Source organism: Phocoena phocoena, chromosome 18 (assembly GCF_963924675.1).
Source record: "Phocoena phocoena chromosome 18, mPhoPho1.1, whole genome shotgun sequence".
In the NCBI taxonomy this organism is placed as follows: domain Eukaryota; kingdom Metazoa; phylum Chordata; class Mammalia; order Artiodactyla; family Phocoenidae; genus Phocoena; species Phocoena phocoena.
Window position 1 is genome coordinate 52,581,358 of NC_089236.1, and position 20,242 is coordinate 52,601,599.

Here is a 20,242-nt window from a genome sequence, read left to right on the forward strand (position 1 = left end):
AAGTTAAAGCTCATTCAAGGATGAAGGAAGACATTTTCCCACAGACTCTTATTGAAAAATAAAACAAAACAGGCAACATTCCATATTTAAGAAGAAGGAAACACGGGCTTCCCTGGTGGCGCAGTGGTTGAGAGTCCGCCTGCTGATGCAGGGGACACGGGTTCGTGCCCCGGTCCGGGAGGATCCCACATGCCGCGGAGCGGCTAGGCCTGTGAGCCATGGCCGCTGAGCCTGCGCGTCCGGAGCCTGTGCTCCGCAATGGGAGAGGCCACAGCAGTGAGACGCCCGCGTACCACAAAAAAAAAAAAAAAAAAAAAAAAAAAAATACTACCTAAGGGACTTCCCTGGCAGTCCAGTGGTTAAGACTCCACGCTTCCTCAGGGAGCACGGGTTCCATCCCTGGTTGGGGAAATAAGATCCCACAGGCCGTGCAGTGAAAAATGAAAATACTACTTGAAAGAAAGCTGGTATAGCATTATTATTATTAATGTTAAGTGAAATATATCTTAGGGCAAAAAAGCATTACAAAGGATGAAGGAAACGTTACACAATAATAAATTGAATTATCCACAAAGAAGATATAAATCATGAACTGAACATGTGTGCATAAAATATACAACACAACAAATATATATGTTTATGTATACAATATCAAGATAGGACATTTAAACACTTTTCAAACTGTAACTGATAGATAAGCTAGTAAGACCATAGAAGATTTGAATAACGTAAGCAACTTGATTTCAAATAAATATACATAAATTTTATATTTTTATAAATATTAGAAGTTTAGATAAATTATGTAATGTGTATCTTGCACCTAACAAATAGAATTACACATATTATTCAAGTACACATGGAATATTTCCAAATATTGGCAGTGTCCTAGGATACAGAAGAAGTCTCATCAAATTTCAATGAATCAATAACTCAGACAGAAAAAGACAAATACTGTATGATCTCACTTATATGTAGAATCTAAAAACAAAACACACAAAGAAATTTAAAAAATGAATTCACAGATACAGAGAGCAGATTGGTGGTTTCTAGAAGAGGGGGGAGGGTGTGGGGAGGGTGTACGAAACAGGTGCAGGTGGTCAAAAGGCACAAACTTCCATTTATAAAATAAATAAGTCATGGGGACATAACATTCAGCACGATGACTGTAGTTTAAAATCTCATGACATATATTTGAAAGTTGCTAAGAGAGTAGATCTTAAAAGTTGTCATCACAAGAAAAAAATTTGTAAATATGTGTGGTAATGGACGTTAGCTAGATTTATTGTGGTGATCATTTCACAATACATACAAACGTTGAATCATTTTGTTGAACACCTGAAACTAATATAATCTTATATGTCAATTATATTTCAATTTAAAAAGTCAATGAATCAGATTTATATAGACCATGATCTCTAATCACAATGTCATTAAATTAGAAATCAATAGTAAAAGATGATGAAAAGTATTGTATATATATATTCAAACTAACGTATTTTTATTTTTTTATTTTATTTATTTTACTTTTTTGGCGGTACGCGGGCCTCTCACTGTTGTGGCCTCTCCCGTTGCGGAGCACAGGCTCCGGACGCGCAGGCTCAGCGGCCACGGCTCACGGGCCCAGCCGCTCCGCGGCATGTGGGATCCTCGCGGACCGGACCGGGGCACGAACCCGTGTCCCCTGCATCGGCAGGCGGACTCAACCCCTGCGCCACCAGGGAAGCCCTAAAGTTGTTGTATTTTTAAATGACAAATGAACTCAAGACATAATCTCAATCAATTTCTAGCCAAACAACCACAAAAGCAGGAGATTCCAAAATTTAAGGGAATCAGCCAAAATATTTAAGGTAAATCTTAGCCTTCAGTTTATTTAGTAGCAGGAAACATTTACATAAAGTATATTGTAGTAGGCAGTGCTGTACTTCCAGTTCTCTGCTGCATACTCCTATTGCTTTGAAGTTGTATGTAACCACGTGACTCACTTTGGTCAATGAAATGTGAGTAGAAGGAATTTTTGCCACTTTCACGCACGAGCTTTATGAGCTAGTATGCAGTTGTCCAGGTCCTTTGTTCTTACCTTGGCAATGATAGAAGCATGGAGATGGAGCCTACCCTAGCCCAGGTACCTGAGGAGTAAGGATGACAGTCTTCTGACCCCCGCCCTGGCTCTCTTCCTGTGTGTCCACATGTGCAATGCAACAGCATCCTTGGGACAGACTGCCACCATCTCAAGTTAGTTTTCCACAGTTATTCTCTGGATTTCTGTCTTCTACGAGCTGAATTAGTTTAGATTTTTCTTCTTTGAAGCTGCATTTGTAATCTGTTGGTCTCATCACCTACTGAACCTGATCTTTTAAAATTGTGTTTTATTGTTTGTTGTTTTCTCTGTTCCCAGGTTTTTAGTAGCATGTGGGAGCTTTCAGACAAGTGTTTTCCATGGACTAATAAAAAGTGCTTACAATTACTGTCAAATAAAGCCTGGAGTCTGAAAACAGAGGCTTTTAAACTGGTTATAAAGCTGGAAAACTGTCTAGTTAATTTCCCCCATCCTACCCATTTGCTATTCTTTAGTTCTCAGAGTAAATTCACCTCTGAGATTTTTTACATTTTGTTTTGATGAAGACAACCATGCCTTTAATAAAGTATTTTCTGTTCATCTACACTTCCTTTCTGAAACTGAACAAACAAAAAATATTCCTGAAGATAAGAAGTAAGAACATGTCTGTAATCTTGATGACTCAATCCTTCAGTGACATGATTATAATCATTTTCTCTGTGCAGGGTCTAGGATGAGCAAAATAGCATAGCTGAAACACAGATAACCCCGTTATGATATAATCATTACTATTTTCTGGAAGCTCATTATGTGCACAGACCATGGTTAGGCACTCACTGGACATTTGTTTTGAGTAAACCTGCTGCAACTTCTTTGAGGCTGGCTGATAATTTCTAGAACGTGATGATTTGCCTGAGAGAATGCTGCACTATTTTCTGTGAGCTGCCTTCCACTGCCTTTTACTTAGATTCCCATCATGTCCTTGCAGCTAGGCGAGTAAGTTGGAGAACTAAAATGACCCACTGTGATAGGAGGACTTCTAACCCTGCTGGGTCAGACTTTCAAATGATTTCTGACTTTGGTTTGTAACACTTCAGTGTGATGGCAATTTTTTGCAAGGAAGATTTTTGTAAGAGCTCTAGAAATTATCAAAGAAAAAAGAGCTCTTTTGAATGAAAGAAAGAAAACTCTACCACACTGACTTTTATGATGAGAGAAACATTTGAGGAAAACAAGAAAATAGATTGTTCAAACTCCAAAGGCTTTCAAAAGCTCTAGAGTAGACATCCAGTGTGATGGTAATATAAAGTACCAATTTTTGCCAGCAAGACTCAAGTCATACCAGATTCATTTTTCTCTTATAAAGTTAAAAAATTGGGGGAAAATTGTAAAGATGCTTATTTTTCAAGGTTTAAGTATGATGTTATCTTTTTCAACGTTTAAGTAATCTTACATACTTTCTTTCAAAAAGAGCAACTTGTTCAAAAATGTCTATTTGTTATAGTTTAAAAAGTTTCAGATTTTGAAATAAGTTTCTGAACTTCAAAAACATTATTTTTATACTTTTGACATTTTAAATACACCAAGATCATCATGGGATCTGTTTAGATCCAACATAGGCTGTGACTTGGTTCCTTCTGAGTATTCTTAAGAGTGGTATTGACATTTGAAGAATCCAAATGGCTAGAAATACAAAACAAAGCAGTGATAGTTTATGCTGTTTTGTCATCTGTGCAGAAATAAGCATTGAATGAATAGCCTTTGTGCTGTCAGAAATGTTGTACCAGCACCGGCAACTTTGTTGATCTTGGAAACCTACTGTTTTCTGATCTGTGCTTGGTGACTTTTTAAGTTCCAGTAATATTTGCTTGTTAATGAATCAGACTTTGTTCAAGGCATTCTTGGCTATTGATTTTGCATAAGTCAATAGTTTTTATTGATAAACCGTTGAGACCAGAGCAGGGTATTTTGCTAGGTGCTGCCCAAGATCAGAAAAGAGATACTGCAATGAATGAGCTGGGGCTGCCTAGCTTTCAATTCCTGCCTCTGCCACTTCCTGGCTAGGTAACTTTGGGCAGATTGTGTGACTTCCTATGCCTCAGTTTCCTCACTTATAAAACAGGAGTAATTATAGAAACTACCTCAAAGGGCTGTTTGATGATTAAATGTGTTAATACAAGTAAAGGGCATAGAACATTTGCTGGCATTTAATAAGCACCAATAGCTATTATTAAGGTAAATTTTTAAAGTTTCATTTTAATGAGCGTGGCACATGTGTGACCGATTCGTAAAACAAAACAAATTGACCACAGGAGTAAACAGTATTGACTAGGAATTAGAGCTGGGTGCGATATCCTAGGTCTATTGTTGCTTTCATACATCCTATATTCTGTCTGATAATGAATATCACAATACTCGCCCCAATGCCTCATAGCTTGATAAGGAGAACCAAATGAAATAATGTACTTTTTAAAAAAATTTACTATTTGAACCATTTTTTTAAATTAATTTATTTTTGGCTGCATTGGGTCTTCATTGCTGTGCACAGGTTTTCTCTAGTTGTGGCGAGCGGGGGCTACTCTTCGTTGTGCTGTGCAGGCTTCTCATTGCGGTGGGTTCTCTTGTTGCAGAGCATGGGCTCTAGGCACGTGGGCTTCAGTAGTTGTGGCGTGCAGGCTCAGCAGTTGTGGCTCACGGGCTCTAGTGCGCAGGCTCAGTAGTTGTGGTGCACGGGCTTAGTTGCTCTGCGCCATGTGGGATCTTCCCGGACCAGGGCTCGAACCCATGTCCCCTGCATTGGCAGGTGGATTCTTAACCACTGCACTACCAGGGAAGCCCCTAATATACACTTTCTATACGAAGTCCTCCGAAAATTTTTTTTTTTTTTTTTGCGGTACGCGGGCCTCTCACTGCTGTGGCTCTCCCGTTGCGGAGCACAGGCTCCGGACGCGCAGGCTCAGCGGCCATGGCTCACGGGCCCAGCCGCTCCGCGGTATGTGGGATCCTCCTGTAGCGGGGCACGAACCCGCGTCTCCTGCATCAGCAGGCGGACTCTCAACCACTGCGCCACCAGGGAAGCCCCTCCAAAAATTTTTAGCCAGAATTAATTGTTCCTTCTTGGCCACTCCCTAAGCTGTTGACTTGTATTTTCGTCATGACACTTAGCACAATGTCTTGAACAATAATCAACTGTTTATATGCTTTTTTCTCCAACTAGATAAGGTCTTGGTGGTGGAGAAATTGTCTTACTCACTTTTAAAAAGCCATCTAGCATTGTGACGAACATAATAGACATGTAATAAGTGTTTGTTAAAAAGGGTTCTGACAAGTATACCTTGCCAAGTCAGCAGAATTATTATTATTATTATTATAACTACTCCTATATGTGCCTTTACAGGGCATAATTACATGGGTTGTTGGCATGAATTCGAGTAGAGCTGGGTGGGGTTTGAACGGAGCAACCCACACAGGGAATTATTTACATAAATTCTGGCTTCATATATTTTTGTTTTCTCTTTGCATTATTCCCTTACACTAAAACCCACACATTAATGCAGCAAGTATTCTTATAGCTTTTAATTGGGTCAGATGTGAATTATTATGGAGTCTGCAAAAAGCCTTCTAATCCTCCCATGTTGTTACCATATGACAAATGAGGCTTATAGAACTGATTAGGTTCTTGTCTAAATTTCAGCTAGAACTTGGGATTTATTTATCCGTGTATTCTTAAAAATAATTTCAATGTGTTTTTGCTATGTGCAAGACACTTGCTAGGCACTGGACAATGGTAGTGGGGATCCACAGTATTCAAGACAGGTATTTTGTATGGATAAACAGGAATCTAAACTAAGAGGCCAAAAGAAAAAACAAAACCCAAAACAAAACAAAAACAAACAAAAACAAACGCTGTGGTTCCTCTGAATGAATTTGGAAACAGAGCTGGGGATCTTTGATCCTAGTTTAACACACTAGTGATTTTTTTCTTTTTGTTGTAATTGGATCTATCAACTTGAATGAAGGTAGTGGTCATATTAGGGTATGTCTATTGCAGTGATGGAAAATCTGCATTTAAAACATATGGGGCTTACTCTTAAGAGGAATTTCACTCTAAGACAAAGGGATAAAGAGAAGAGTGGTTGGGCCACGAGAAACTGCTAAGAATTATTGTCATTTTCAAGACTGAACTTGGGCAAGTAACCTAACCTTGTTAGCTTAACTGTAAAACTGGGATAATAACAGACTGTCCTTAGATTTCCTTGGAGAATTCGATTTACAAACTCAGGAAGAAACTATGCTGTCTTTCCAATTTTGTGGATGGATCAATTTGACGTCCATAGATACTATTAAAAATACAAATCAATTATTTTCTCTCTTGAAATTCACTAGAGTGACCCAGCGACCATAGTTCTGGAGTGTAAGGAATGAGGGGCACCAGAGAAATATGTATTTCTTTATCTGATTTTGTATGTGTGATAGATGGATATTTCTCATCAATTTATGGTGTTTCAAATGTATCCTTAAAGCATAAATTTTTTAATGAGACATACATTTTTATTTTCCATATCTTCTCTGTAAACCTCTGAAATCACCTCATGTATTTCATTTAAAACAAAAATATTTTAAAATTGAGAAGCTATGCATGCAATTTCTTTCAAAACACAAAGCTTACAAATTTGCATCAAAATAAAAAATCAAGACTGCTTAATTGAAACCTTGACACCATCAACCTCTTTAATTATGTGTTAAAGAGACAGGCATCCTGGGGATACCAACTTAAAATCAGGGTATATTTTGAGGGTTTCTGTTGTGTGTACATATGTAATTCACGGAAGGGGAAGAAAGAGGTGCTGACATAGAAAAGAAAGAGATAATATAAAATTTCTCTAGACATGAATCCTTTCACAGGTTAAAAACAGTTAGGAAGAGGGCAAAATTGTCTTTTCAGAAGAAGAACACAGAACAGAAATTTAGGACAAAATGTTTCACCTCTTTGCTAGGTCTAAATTTCAGTGAATGCTCTTTTTTGAAACAACAAAGATTTTTTACAATACTAATTGTTACTTAGAAAACACAGTTCTAAGGCTTGACTACTGGTTGCTTGGATGTGTTCTATAGACCATACTGAGTAAATGGAGGAGAAGGATGTTTATTATAAATTTCGCAGTAAAATGACTGCTTTTCTTTACATCTTAATTCTTGTTGTCTTCGCTCTTCTGTGCCTATTCCCGATTTCTTTTGTTAATGTAGAACCCAGCAGCTCTTTGTTCTCATTGTGTCTGTTGTCTCCCTTTCTTTGTGTTGCAGGGATACTGCTACCCACATCTGCCACTGAGCATGCGGAAAATCCTTCAATAGATTCTTTACTTAGGACTTTCAGTAGTATTACTCCACTTCTCCAGGTTTTAGTAATAACCAGTATATCTAGAAGATAGACTGAAACTTGGAAAGGTGATGGGTGATACAGGTGGTTAGGTGGTGGTCTAGCAAGCTGGGACACCAGATAGGAAGGCTCAGGGTAGTTATCACACATATTTATCCAATTTACGGAAGATCTCACCAAGCTAGTTAAATGCAGATCACTCACCCTACACACAGAAGTTGGAGATATAGATTGACAACTGACAAGACACAAGTGTTTCTGAGCAGGAAGCCACAGAGCTGTATCTAAAACCAACGGATACAATAACCAGTTCCAGAGGGATGTGGTACATTGACACAAAAATTGGTATGTAAAGTCCCAGAGCAGGGACCTTCACTAGATAGTATATCATCTGAGGATGAGAACCAGTTGTGTGGAAGTTTCTCATAATAAAATCTCAGACTTTTCTCTGTGTTAAACACCCCAAAATGCTACATCAATATCAATTGAATGAAAAGACTCAATTCTTCTGCTTAAGCCACCCCTCACCTCGCTTTTACAAGCAGATCTACCAATAATTTCCAGAAGGTGTAAGAAAAGGCAAGTTTGCAGGTGAGATTCGGGGTATTGGGGTCAAGCTCTGAGGTTTTCTCTTTTTCTTCCCCAACCTCAAGCCAGCAAGTCTGACCTAATAGCTTGTAAATTATTTAACAGATGGAACACCATTCAACTTTACTCATGTTTCTCCCGTAATGACTTTTGCCTGTTTTGTTCACTTGAATGCATGGCCAGCTCTTCGAATGGTATCTGGCACAGAGTTAGGTGCTCAAAGATCTTTTGTTTAATGAATGTATACAGTATAAAAATGTTTTTCTTTTATTGTGGCAAACATTGATGGTAATACAATAGTTCAAACCGGACAGTTTTAGAAAAAACTGAACACCTGGCTCTTTAGTGGGGGGAAGGCCACTCTCCCCCCTCTTAGTGAGAAGGAGATTTTCTTTCTCCTCGGCCTCTTCTCTCCCACCATTTTGTTTTTGTATTACCAATCAAGGGATTAATAGCATCACCTCAAAGCCTTTCCGTTCCACGTTTATTACTTTTTGGTTCTTACGATACCGTTTCCCGGTCTTTTGGTTTTCTATAGGTTTAACTAGCTAGTGGCTGGTAGACGATACGGTTAAGCCCAAGTGCTCTAGTAAGGTAGCGAACCGGCGGGCAAACGCTGCCCTCCTGCAGGGCAGGCACCTGCTGCGGCTGCTTTTTCTAGAAACCCGCCCCTAGCTCCGAAGTCAGCTCAGTTCGCTCCCTCCCCCGCGGCGGGAGGAAGTGCCGGTGGCGGGAAAGTTCGGGCCAAGTCCAATCAGGCACCTGGGATTGGGTAGCGCGGCCGGGGGCGGTGGCCCCCGGACCCCAGCCCGCGCTCCCGGCCCCGCCCCTCGGGAACGCCTCGCCCCCCGGCTGGTCCGATACCCCCGCCCCGCCCACCCGGCGCCCGCGCCCCGCCCCGCCCGGGGGCCGCGGCTAAAACCCGGAGCCGCCGCAGCGCCCAAGGGACTGGAGGGAGGCTCTGAGCATGTGCAGAGCAGCGCGGCGGCGGCTGCCTCGCAGAGAGGCAGCGGCCCGGTGCTGATGCGAACAGCCGTCTCGGCCTCTGCCCCAGCGTAGTCGGCCCCCGGGCCGGGGCGGCAGCGAAGGAACCGTAGCCTCCCCGCGGCCCGAGGAGCCGGCGCGTCGGCGCGTACCCCGCCCCTCCCCACCCCCGGCGGCCGCGGCGCCCTCGGGGACCACGATGATGGCGGAGCAGGTGAAATGCGCCTCGGCGGGGGGCGGCTCCGGAGCGGGCTCCGGGCCGGTGGTGAACGCGGAGCTGGAGGTGAAGAAGCTGCAGGAGCTGGTGCGCAAGCTGGAGAAGCAGAACGAGCAGCTGCGGAGCCGGGCGGCCAGCGCGGCCGCCGCACCGCACCTGCTGCTGCTGCCGCCGCCGCCCCCCGCCGCGCCGCCCCCCGCTGGGGCCTGCAGCCCGTTGGCTCCGCGGAGCCCCCCGGCCGCCGCTGCCGCCGCCTCGGGGGGACTGGGGCTGGGGCTGGCGTTGGGCGCTGGGGGCGGAGGCGGGGGCGGCAGCGGTGGCTCTGGCCCCGCGTTCCCGGGGACCTACTGCCTGCCCGGCCCGGCGCCTTCCCTGCTCTGCAGCCTGGCGCAGCCCCCCGAGGCGCCCTTCGTCTACTTCAAGCCGGCGGCGGGCTTCTTCGGCGCGGGCGGCTGCGGCGCGGAGCCGGGGGGCGCGGGGACACCTCCCGGGGCCGCCGCCGCGCCGCCCTCGCCGCCCCCCACGCTGCTGGACGAGGTGGAGCCGCTGGACCTGGAGAGCGTGGCCGCCTGGCGGGACGAGGACGACTGCACCTGGTATTGCCGAGCTCCGCTCCCTCCCTCGGGGCCCTCGCCTGCGACGCCCGGGGAGGGCGAGGGCTGGAAGGAAGAGGGGGACCTCAGCCACTGCCCCCAGACGGGGTGACCTGGCAGGTGCCGAGCCGGGCGATGAGCGGAGGCTGTTCACCAGGGTGGAAACCTATTTTGTTACAGCTCAGGCTGACCCATCTGGGGATGAACTGGTCCTTTTCCTCTCCTGTGTTGTCGTCTTTGCTGATGATTGGGTGCCACGCTCCTCGTTAGCATTAACTGCAAAATCCATGCTATCTTGTCTTTTTGTCACTCAGTCGTGTTCTTTTTCCTCAGTCTTTTTTGGGAGTGACGGGGGATGGGTAGGGGTTGGCCTCCATCTGCGACTGTTACTGTTTTGTCCTCCCAAACCAAGGCCGGACAGGATTTGCGTGCTGTCCCTACCTCCTCGGCACCCCAAGGCGCCTAGTGATGCATGGAGGAGTGATGAATCTCTCCTTAAGAGAGTCGTTCTTACTGTTTGAGTTGTTCAGTGGTTTGTCCTCATTCGCTGCATCTTCTTTCATAGCTTCTCACTTCAGAAACAGGCTCGCTTTTTCCAGTGTGCTGACCTCACTGGCTTTCCCATCAGTAACGGCGTAAAAAAAAAAAAAAAAAAATGAAGGCTTTTCGGGGAATGGAGTGAGCAGCTTGAAGGCACTCTGTTACCTAGGACCCAAGGAACTTGCTTTAATTTAAAAAGTTAAACTGGTGATTGAAGAAAAGTGAGATTAGAGAAACTTTTTTTTTAGTTTTTATTGACTTGAGGCTGGCAGCATTCAGTTGAAATCTGGTTAGCTCTGTCTGCTTCCCTTCAGTGAGTACCTTGCGGCGGGGAGGGGAGAGGGGTGTTCTGATTCCTTTATTTGTTTCTAATGGTGCTTGCTCATAGGGTAGCAGTCACTTCATGACTTCTTTTGGTTGGTTCGCATGTTTTCCTCAGTCGTTAGAGGTAGTGTGATGTGGTCAGATGAATAGAAGCTTCAGATCAGGTGGGACTTAGGTTCACGCAGGGAGAATGAACAGCATTCACCTGTACGTAGCAGTAGCATGAAGAGTAATTGTAGTTCTTTTAATCTTAGGTCCTCTTCCTGTTTTCCAAGCTGGGTCTTCCTCACTTTCTTTGTGTTTATGTTGGGTGATTGCTCCGGAGGGAATGGGAGATGGAGAACCTTGCTGGTTTCCCATTAGGGACTGTGGTGGTCCTTTTCTCTTGCACTTTTTTATGTTGAGAACTCTAACCGTAAAGTACATTAATTGGTTTGATTCTGAGAATCAAAATACAGGGAGCTATATAATAAGGCATAGTCATCCTTCTGCTTAGTACTTTTCGGCAACGGGGCAGGTAACTCAGGTTGTAAAAATCAAAACAACTCGCCACTTTCTGGAACTTTAAGCCATTCTTTAGAAGCTGCACCTTTATTTTTGTAAAGTCCAGGCTGTGTTGTAATCTCAGATTCAGCCTGAATATGGTACCAGAAAATGCTCTCATGGTGATGCTTAGGTTGTTACTAATAACTGTAAGCCCTTATGCCAATTTCAAATTATTTTAGATTGATTTAGTCCCCACTTGGCCTTTTCTGGAGATACGTACTTAAATAATAGAAGGAAACTTGCTGTATTTTGGCTGAGGATCAATCCTGTGCTTTAAAACTATTAGCACTTTAAAATTTATCATGATACACTATTTTATATTTTATATTAGATTTGTGCTAGTACAGTGAATATAATTGTAATATTTTCTTTTATTAAATGGACTTCTACCATATTTAGTTATCCTCCAACTATTGCTAGTATTTTGATACCTTAGGCTTTCCTTTTGTAGTTATTTTTTGTTAAAACATCATTAAAATAACTAAAAATAATCACCTACTCGGTGAGATTAGCCTAGTAGCACTTCAGATGGTTTGAAGCAAATCTAACCAGGTTTGATTTGCAGCAGGTTCTACTAATTTCACTCATCAGGTATGTCTGTGAATGACTAAATCAATGCCTTGACAGCTTACAGATGTTTCTGTAGACAAATGGCACACTGTTTATGCAGTATCTTCCTCAAAACACACCCAGGGTTAGAATCCCAGGTGGAAAAACAGGGAGGGATCATTAATCTTAGTGGGATGGACTTAAAATTTTTGTAAGGTCACCTGATTTACAGAAAACTTTCTATCAGAGCATTTTTTTTTTTTTTTTTGTGGTACACGGGCCTCTCTCTGTTGTGGCCTCTCCTGTTGTGGAGCGCAGGCTCCGGATGCACAGGCTCAGCGGCCACGGCTCACAGGCCCAGCCGCTCCACAGCATGTGGGATCTTCCCAGACCGGGGCACGAACCTGTGTCCCCTGCATCGCCAGGCAGACTCTCAACCACTGCGCCACCAGGGAAGCCCTCAGAGCATTTTTATACATTGAGATATATTTGTATTGCAGTACTTGGCCTCTTTGTTCATCACCAGTCAACAGGGTTTAATTTTCAAAGCTAAACCCACTTGTTAATGCTTGCAGAGCCTTCTGATGTTCCTTCATCACTGCAAACTGCGTGTCCCTGCCTGATGCTGTCATCAATAGAGTGCTTTTCATTTGGTTTCCCTGATAATGTTTGCAGGAAGGCTACTTATTTTTATCTTCCCTGTTTATTAAGAAACAACTAAAGTGGATAATATGTACCTGATTATTTTAAATTATTTATAAATTTATAAATTACTTATAAATTTTTAAAACTTTATAAAGTGGATAATATGTACCAGATTATTTTAAATTATTTATAAATTTATAAAGTCACAGAAGTCTTCTGTCTTGTCCTCAATTTACTACTGTGACTCAGAGTGAACCCTGTTAACCTTCTGTAGATCCTTCAAGGTAAAAATATAGTTATACAAATCAATATGCAAATATATCCACATCAGTTTTTTTACACTTACCTTTCATTGGACACATCTTGGAGATCTTTGTTTCCCTATAACAGTTGCATCATCGTTAACAGTAACTTGGTCCTTAATAATGTTACTTTAACTGTATCACCTACAATTTTTCATACATTTTTATCATGATTTCATCCTAATGGGTTAAACAAAATTAATAATTTATTTAGAATAGCACTTCCTGCTAAAATGTCAGATCCTTAGGAAAGGAAGTTCACAAATGTAGGTTAATCATTGAATGTTTTAGAAGTTCTTTCACGTAAGTCTGTTTTTCCTAATACAATCTTAGAATGTACAGCCTGGACAGCACTTGGCTCAAGAGTTATGTGCGAAAGAAAAAAGTGAATGATGGAAGAGTATTTGCTTGATGATAGTTCATTAGTTAGTGAATGATCAGTCAGGTCTCGGGCCTTTTTTCCAAACAATTATTTAACCTGTAAGTTTCTTCTGTTTATTGAAAAAAAAACTTTGATGCAAGAAGAATGATGTATTCTGCTTTTTGTTTTGATGAAAAGCTTTGAAACAAAACAATTGTCTTATTTCTTCAAATATTTATCTTAGTTGAATTTAAAGTATGTCATTTTGCCTTAATACAATCTGGTTATATTAGCACAGTGCTGCTAAAATTCAGTGTCTCAGAAAATTAAAGTTGACTGTGGTTTCAGAACCTTCATTCTTAAGTCCAATTATTATAATCCCATAGTAAACTTCACATCCTGCTGTATCAGTTCTTCCATTATCTTTCTACTAATTTGACAACCTTAGCTCTCCAGGAGACCATAGGCCAGAAAGTACAGGGGAGAAACTGAGTACCAGGAGCAAATTTAAAAAGTTCAGAAGCGCTAAAGTCCTGATGCGTACGTGGCACATGGTGTGATTGGATGATTTGCCAGTCTGTACAGAAGGATGTTTTGAAGGTCTCTGTCCCAGTGTTACCAGGCTGAGAAGCACTAGGCTAAGAAGAACCAGGGTACAAGGAGAGGGAACCAGATTGGTATGAAGTGGCAATGGGAGCAGTAAATCATTAACTGCATACTAGACCTTTCTGTGACCTATTTCAGCTCCCTAATTTCAGTGTTAAGCGCCAAGGAGAAATAACTTATGTAAACTTCTTCAGTTATTTACTGAAAGAATTGACTAAAATTTAGACTTATTTATATGGATTCAGAAGTGTTTGCAATCATTGATGTTTTTTCCTCCAAGCATGGTTGTGACCCATTAATAGGTTATAAAGTCAGTTTAGTGGACTGACTCAGTATTATTTTTTTATGAAGGTCAGTGGAATATAAAATCAGGACCAGGGTACATTGTATCTTATAATACAAATGTGTCTTGATTAAACTTATTTCAGTTTTATGTGTATATGTCCTGGGTTGAAATAGTTAATGCATTTGTGCATTATGGCTAAAGTTAGAATAACTCCAGTTTGTACTGTTCAAAGCAAAACGGACTTGGAGAAAACAGGTAGAAGAGCACGGCTCCCTGAAGATAGTGTAGTGCCGGGGTAGGTCAGAACCTGCTCACCTCAACCAGAAGACGAGTCTGTATTCAGACAATGCCAAGATTAAAACATGCCAACTGGTATAAAATACAGCTATAAAAGGAGGCATTTATTTTTAAAAGAGATGTGGCAGGGACTTTAACTTGCCCAACTGGAAAGGACAGGAGAAACGTTCTTTTTTTTTTTTTTAAACATCTTTATTGGAGTATAATTGCTTTACAATGGTGTGTTAGTTTCTGCTCTATAACAAAGTGAATCAGCTATACATATACATATATCCCCATATTGCCTCCCTCCCACCCTCCCTATCCCACCCCTCTAGGTGGTCACAAAGCACCAGCACCGAGCTGATCTCCCTGTGCTATGCGGCTGCTTCCCACTAGCTATCTGTTTTCCATTTGGTAGTGTATATATTAGTCCATGCCACTCTAGGAGAAAAGTTCTTAATGATACAAGGGGAAAATGGTGATATCTACAAATTAAGGAAAATTTAATGAATGAGATATTCATCTTCCATGTGTAACACCAAGACCCTGGACAGCTGGCTAGAGTCATTGCCAATTTTTCATCAGAGCTGTTGAACACCTTGTACTATACATATGGCACAGCTAAATTAGACCACCTAGGCTGTTTTTTTGCATAATTGATTTTCAGTGGAAAGACCAGAGGGTGCTTCACTTTCTGACAGTGCTGATCGAAAATGCGCAGTGTTTTCTAGGAGCAAGTGGAGTTGACTGAAGCCTGTGCTGATGTGTCTTTCAAATGAGTAAATTTGAAATACTGCAGTGAGACACTGAAATAGAGTTTAGATATAAATGTGGAGGGAGGGGGAAGAGTCTGCTATGGGACCTTCAGTAACTAAAATTTAGACTTAATGTATCCTTTTAAATAGCTTATTGGGGGTAAGTTTCTTTTGCAGTGGCTAACCAGCTTGACTCTAGCAGATGCTAGTGAAACTAAGCTAAGATTGATTGATTGTGCTAATCAGTGCTGGTGTTTTACCTTTCCTTCAAATAAAACGTATGGTGATTTAAGACTCTTAAAATGGCTTGTTTGAAAATTGACACATATTACTTTTCAGTGACGGGTCTATGATATACATGTACAGTAAGTACCCTACAAACGAAACTTCAAGTTGTGAACTTTCAAAGATGCGAATGTGTGTTCACATGTCCAATCGCGTAAGTTAGTTCACTTGTCTGGTGTACCTTGTCATGTGCGTGCATCCTCTACAAGTGGTTGTGCTTTTGTGTACTTTACTGTACAGTACTGTATAGAGTCCAATAGTACAGCATCTTTATTCCAATCAATCCCAGGATGTCCAGAAGCAAGCGTAAAAGCGGCAGTGATGTAGCTGGTACTGTATGGTACTTTTCAAATGTTTTCTTTATTTTTTGTTTGTTTTTTATGTATTATTTGTGTGAAAAGTATTATAAAGCTATTATAGTACAGTACTATATAGCCGATCGTGTTAGTTGGGAACCGAGGCTAACTTTGTTGGACTTATGAACAAATTGGACCTATGAACGTGCTCTTGGAATGGAACTCGTTCGTGTGTAGGGGACTTACTGTAATTATTTTTGTTGTACCATTTGTTTTTGAATTATCTGCAGAAGGATGACTTTAGAACCAAACGTTGAGAACAACCAAGATATTTTTCTAGACATTTTGAAATACTTCATTTGAAGCATTCAGGGTTATTATGATGGACTTTGTATTATTTCTAGCCTCCCAGTGTTAGTGCGTGTATGCAGTCAGGGGGTCCAGAAAATGAAGTGTATGAAAAAGAAAAGATTCTGTGAGAAGGACAATAGTTTCTAGTCATGTGCTTTTGGAAGTTTTGAAGAGAAGTGAAGGAAAATTAGAGTGTAACATTTTAAATGATAGCTTTTCTACTATTTGAAGGCTTCTCAAGTTTTAGACTAAGGCTTTTCACATATTCTTGCCATATTCTAATATACTGTCAACGAAAGGTAGAAGTTGAAAGAGCAGTTAGTAGGAGGTATGTGTATTAACAATGGCAAACTAGGATATTGTAAATGTTGCTGGCATTGTAATGACAGTGAAAGAGGTGATTTTTATGACTTTTTAGAAGATAAGAGCCATTTAGGAGAAATACAGGTTTTACCTTGCTTATCTAATTTTGGAGACATGTTATACTCAGGGAGTTTGTAGCTACGTGATCTTCGTAACTCACTGCCCTTTTTCTCTCTTTAAATCCAGTTCTAGGCCTAGTCAGAGAAATGGTAGGCTCAAAACTATCCTGGGAACATTGTTTGGAGACTGACTTTAAAAATGATCCCTTCTATCTTAATTCCACATATTTGCGTAGTACTTCTAAAGTTCTATCAAGGTAATACAATAAGTAGGATGTAAATGTTTCAAAAACTCTTCTATACCAAGGCTTACTACAGAAAGTAGCAGTTCTCCCAACTCTTTCCTGCCTCTGAGTCCTCCACATAGATATTACTTTATACTCCTTTGGCAGTTTCTTTATTTCTAAACAGTCTTTATACTACATGATCTTAAACAGATATAGACTTGTTTTGGAAAATGAGGACTAAGGCCTCTTCCCTTCATCCTCCAGCTACCATATCTTCTTTCCCTTCTCGTAATGGTTTTTATAACTTTTCTCTTAAATCATTGTAATGACCTGTGTCATGGTTATCACTGTTATTAGCTGAGTCCTGTTAATTGTATGTTACATGTTTTCTCTAATCTCCTTGTTCCTCCGAGTCAATAATGGCCTCTCTTTTCCCCCTTCACTTTCTTTAATCCCTTATTACTACTTATCTCTGTAAATACTGGAGCCATAACATCTCTCAAGAAGGTCAAACGTATTTGATAATCTCTTAAATCTGTTTTTAAAAATTTGTTTTGTACTGCCATCCATTCTAGAATGCTTAATCCCATTGCTCCAGTCTTTACTGTTGCTCCTTAGGCTGGATGCACAATGCTGTTACCATGGGAATTCCTTCGGGTTTCTTGCCAATATTGGATCTCCTATTTCATAAATTCTTTGTCTTGGAATTTCATTTATTCTTGTGGGTGGGATGCAGCCTCAGTTAGCTTTCTGAGAAAGGGGACATGCATGAGAAGTACACTTTGAAATCCTGTGTATTTGAAAATGTCCTTATTCTATCCTCATACAAGATTCATGGTTGGTCTGGGTATAAAAGTCTAAGTTAGTTTTCCTCATGTTTGAGGGCATTGTTCCATTTTTCCCCAGTTTTTATTGTTTTACACCTCTTGAAGTGCAATGTGATTTGGGTATTGAATCCTTTGTGACTTTTTCTTTAGGTTTCTTTCTTTATCCCTAGGGTTCTTAAATGTCATGTTGTACCTTGTATGGGTCTGTCTGTTCATTTGTTGCACTGAGCATTTGTGGGTGCTTCACTCTAGAACCTGGTGGCCTGCCTTCAACTTTGGAAAATTTTTTGCCTTTAAAACAAATAACTTTCTCTTCGCTTTCATGTGTGTTTTAGAACTTATAATAATGAGATGGAGGCCTGCCTGGTACAGTCATTTTATTTTCTTATCCTTCTCCTCTGGTTGTTAATCTTTGTCTATGTTTTGCTCCTGGGAGACTTCTTCAGCTTGATCTTCCAAACTCACTTATTGAATTTTTTGTTTCTTCTATAACAGTTTAATTGTTTCACTTGCCAAGAAAGAAGAAGCTGTTCCATTTAAATATCCTGTTTTTGTCTTGTGAATGCAACATTTTCTCTCAGATGGTATCAGTTATAATTGTCTTGGATTTTTTATCTGTTCCCTGCATTGTTTTTCCTCCTCAGTTCTTTTTTTCTCTTCTGTCAATACTTTTAGTCTCAGGGTTTTATTTAAAAGGAATATTCCAGATATCTGGTGTCGTGGGTTGTCTATTCATACCCAAAGGCGATATCGAAGTTGATCTAAGGCTCTGCATGGGTGGAACTCTGGCTGGTAGACTTTACCAGAGATTGGGTGGGTGGCCAGCTCAGGTTTCAGTATCTTTAGGTCTTCTCTTGGGTTCATCTGTGTCTCCAGACATCAAACCTTCTGGGAGATAGGAGTTAAGGCAGTCGATTCTCGGAATGTAAAGGGGAAAATGGGGCTAGGGTGCTAACCATTCAGCAAGTAGACTTTTGGTCGGCCTCTCTGGTTCAGTGCGGGTACTTCATCTGTCTTTCAGCTGAGTTCTGTGTGCCTAAAGTCAGCTTCTCTGGGTCAGCCTTATGCACGTGTCAGTAGTAAGCCTCTGGTCTTAGATTGTGGCAGAGGAGGGGTGGTGGGATGGGCAGTGTGGAGTAGAGGAGGGGATCTGGGGTCCCACCTATTCCTCACGCAGGCTTTCAGCCGAATTCCCTGCTTTCAGTCGCATGGTCACCCCCATATTCTGTGAACTGCAGGGTCGGGGTGAGCCACAGTAGCAGATAGCATGGGTGGGCAGCGGAGGAGAAAAGAGAGAAGTCCCGGTACGTGAATATGGCAGAGTGGGTCCCAGAGCCATTACATGTACCTCTGGGAAGCTGCCTTTGAATGTGCTGTGAGGCTGGGTGGTCAAACTAGAGAACCATATTACGTAGGCCCTAATAGATTAAGGACATCTTCCTGAGGGGTTCCCTGCAAACAGAAAGCAAAACGCTCTACCAGAAAAACCCCCAAACTGGTGGGAGTGTGTGAAATCCCCAGGCAAGCTGCTTGGTGGAGGTTGCTAGCGGCAGGAGAAAGCAGCGGTCCCGTGGGATGCTGGAGGTGATGGGCAGAGCAGTGCTTCACATGGGAGCTGAGAGAGGTTTGCAAACAAGCAGACGCTCAGTGCATGAACCTGTGTGTGTATTAAACAGTGAGGAAAATGTATTAATTTAAAAGAAGCTGAAAGATAAGGAGGTTGCACGGTTGCCTAGTGTTGTGGCTCCTTTCTGTCGGGGCTGTGGCACCTGCTTCTGTGATTCAGCTGCCTGGTGGATGGCAGCTCCAGGCTCCCTGAAGGGCGGGAAGTCAGTTGCTTACTGTCCTGTGAGTTTTTCGTAAAGCTTCATTACGGTGTAAGTGCAATATAAATTGCAAATATTTAAAATATACTGTTTGATAGATTTGGGCCCACGTATAACCCATAAAACCATCATCACAGTCAAGATAGTAGAGATGGCCCAATGCTTTAAACTTCCTTGTGGCCCCTTCTATCTCCTCCTGTCCTGATCCTGCCTACGTCCTGCCTACGTCCAGGCACCCACTGATCTGTTTTCTGTCAATCTAGATTAGTTTGTGTTTTCTATACTTTTGTATCAGTGAAATCATATGGTAGGTACTCTTTTTCATTGGTTTGGCTTGGTCTGGCTTCTTTCAATCAAGATAATTATTTTGAAACCCACCTCTGTTGTTACATGAATCAGTAGTTCATTTCTTTTTATCGTGAAGGTTTTTAGATTGTAAGGACACAACGATCGTTTGTTTTAACCACTCATCTTTTCATGAACATTTCGGTTGTTTTCAGTTTTGGGCTATTACAGATAAGTCTTTGCAAAGACACATGGCATTTGTGTCTTTCAGGTAAATACTTCATGACTTTTGAGTGGCTGTAACAGAAAGTAGGTGTACGTTAATTTTTTAAAAAGCTGCCAAAATCGTTTCCGAAGTGGTTGTGCATTTTACGTTTCTGCTGGCAGTATAGGAGTTTCAGTTGCACGATGTCCTCCCGAAGGCTTGCTATGGCTAATCCAGGCATTCTAACAGCTGTGTGATAGGATCTCGCTGGCGTTCTAGTTTGCATTTCCCGAATGACTAATGATTAGCCTCTTTTCATACCCCTGTTTACCATCCATAGCTCATCTTTAGTGAACTATCTGTTTAAATCTTTTACCAGTTTTTAAAAACTGGGTTGCTTATTAAGTTTGCCGAATTTCTTATATATTCCACTTATAAGTTGCTTTATCAGATAAATGATTTGCAAATATTTTCTCCCAATCCATGGTTTGTCATTTATTCTCTTAA

At 41.5% G+C, this 20,242-nt stretch overlaps 1 protein-coding gene across 2 annotated transcripts in view; it reads left to right on the plus strand.

Moving 5' to 3' along the window:
* Window positions 1-9,207: 9,207 nt before the first annotated feature.
* SLAIN1 (SLAIN motif family member 1) overlaps window positions 9,208-20,242 on the plus strand; it is a 60,005-nt gene continuing 48,970 nt past the window's right edge. For both annotated transcript variants that reach the window (XM_065896132.1, XM_065896133.1), the window contains exon 1: window positions 9,208-9,821. In XM_065896132.1, the coding sequence (XP_065752204.1) occupies window positions 9,208-9,821 (614 nt within the window). The remainder of the gene's footprint in view (window positions 9,822-20,242) is intronic.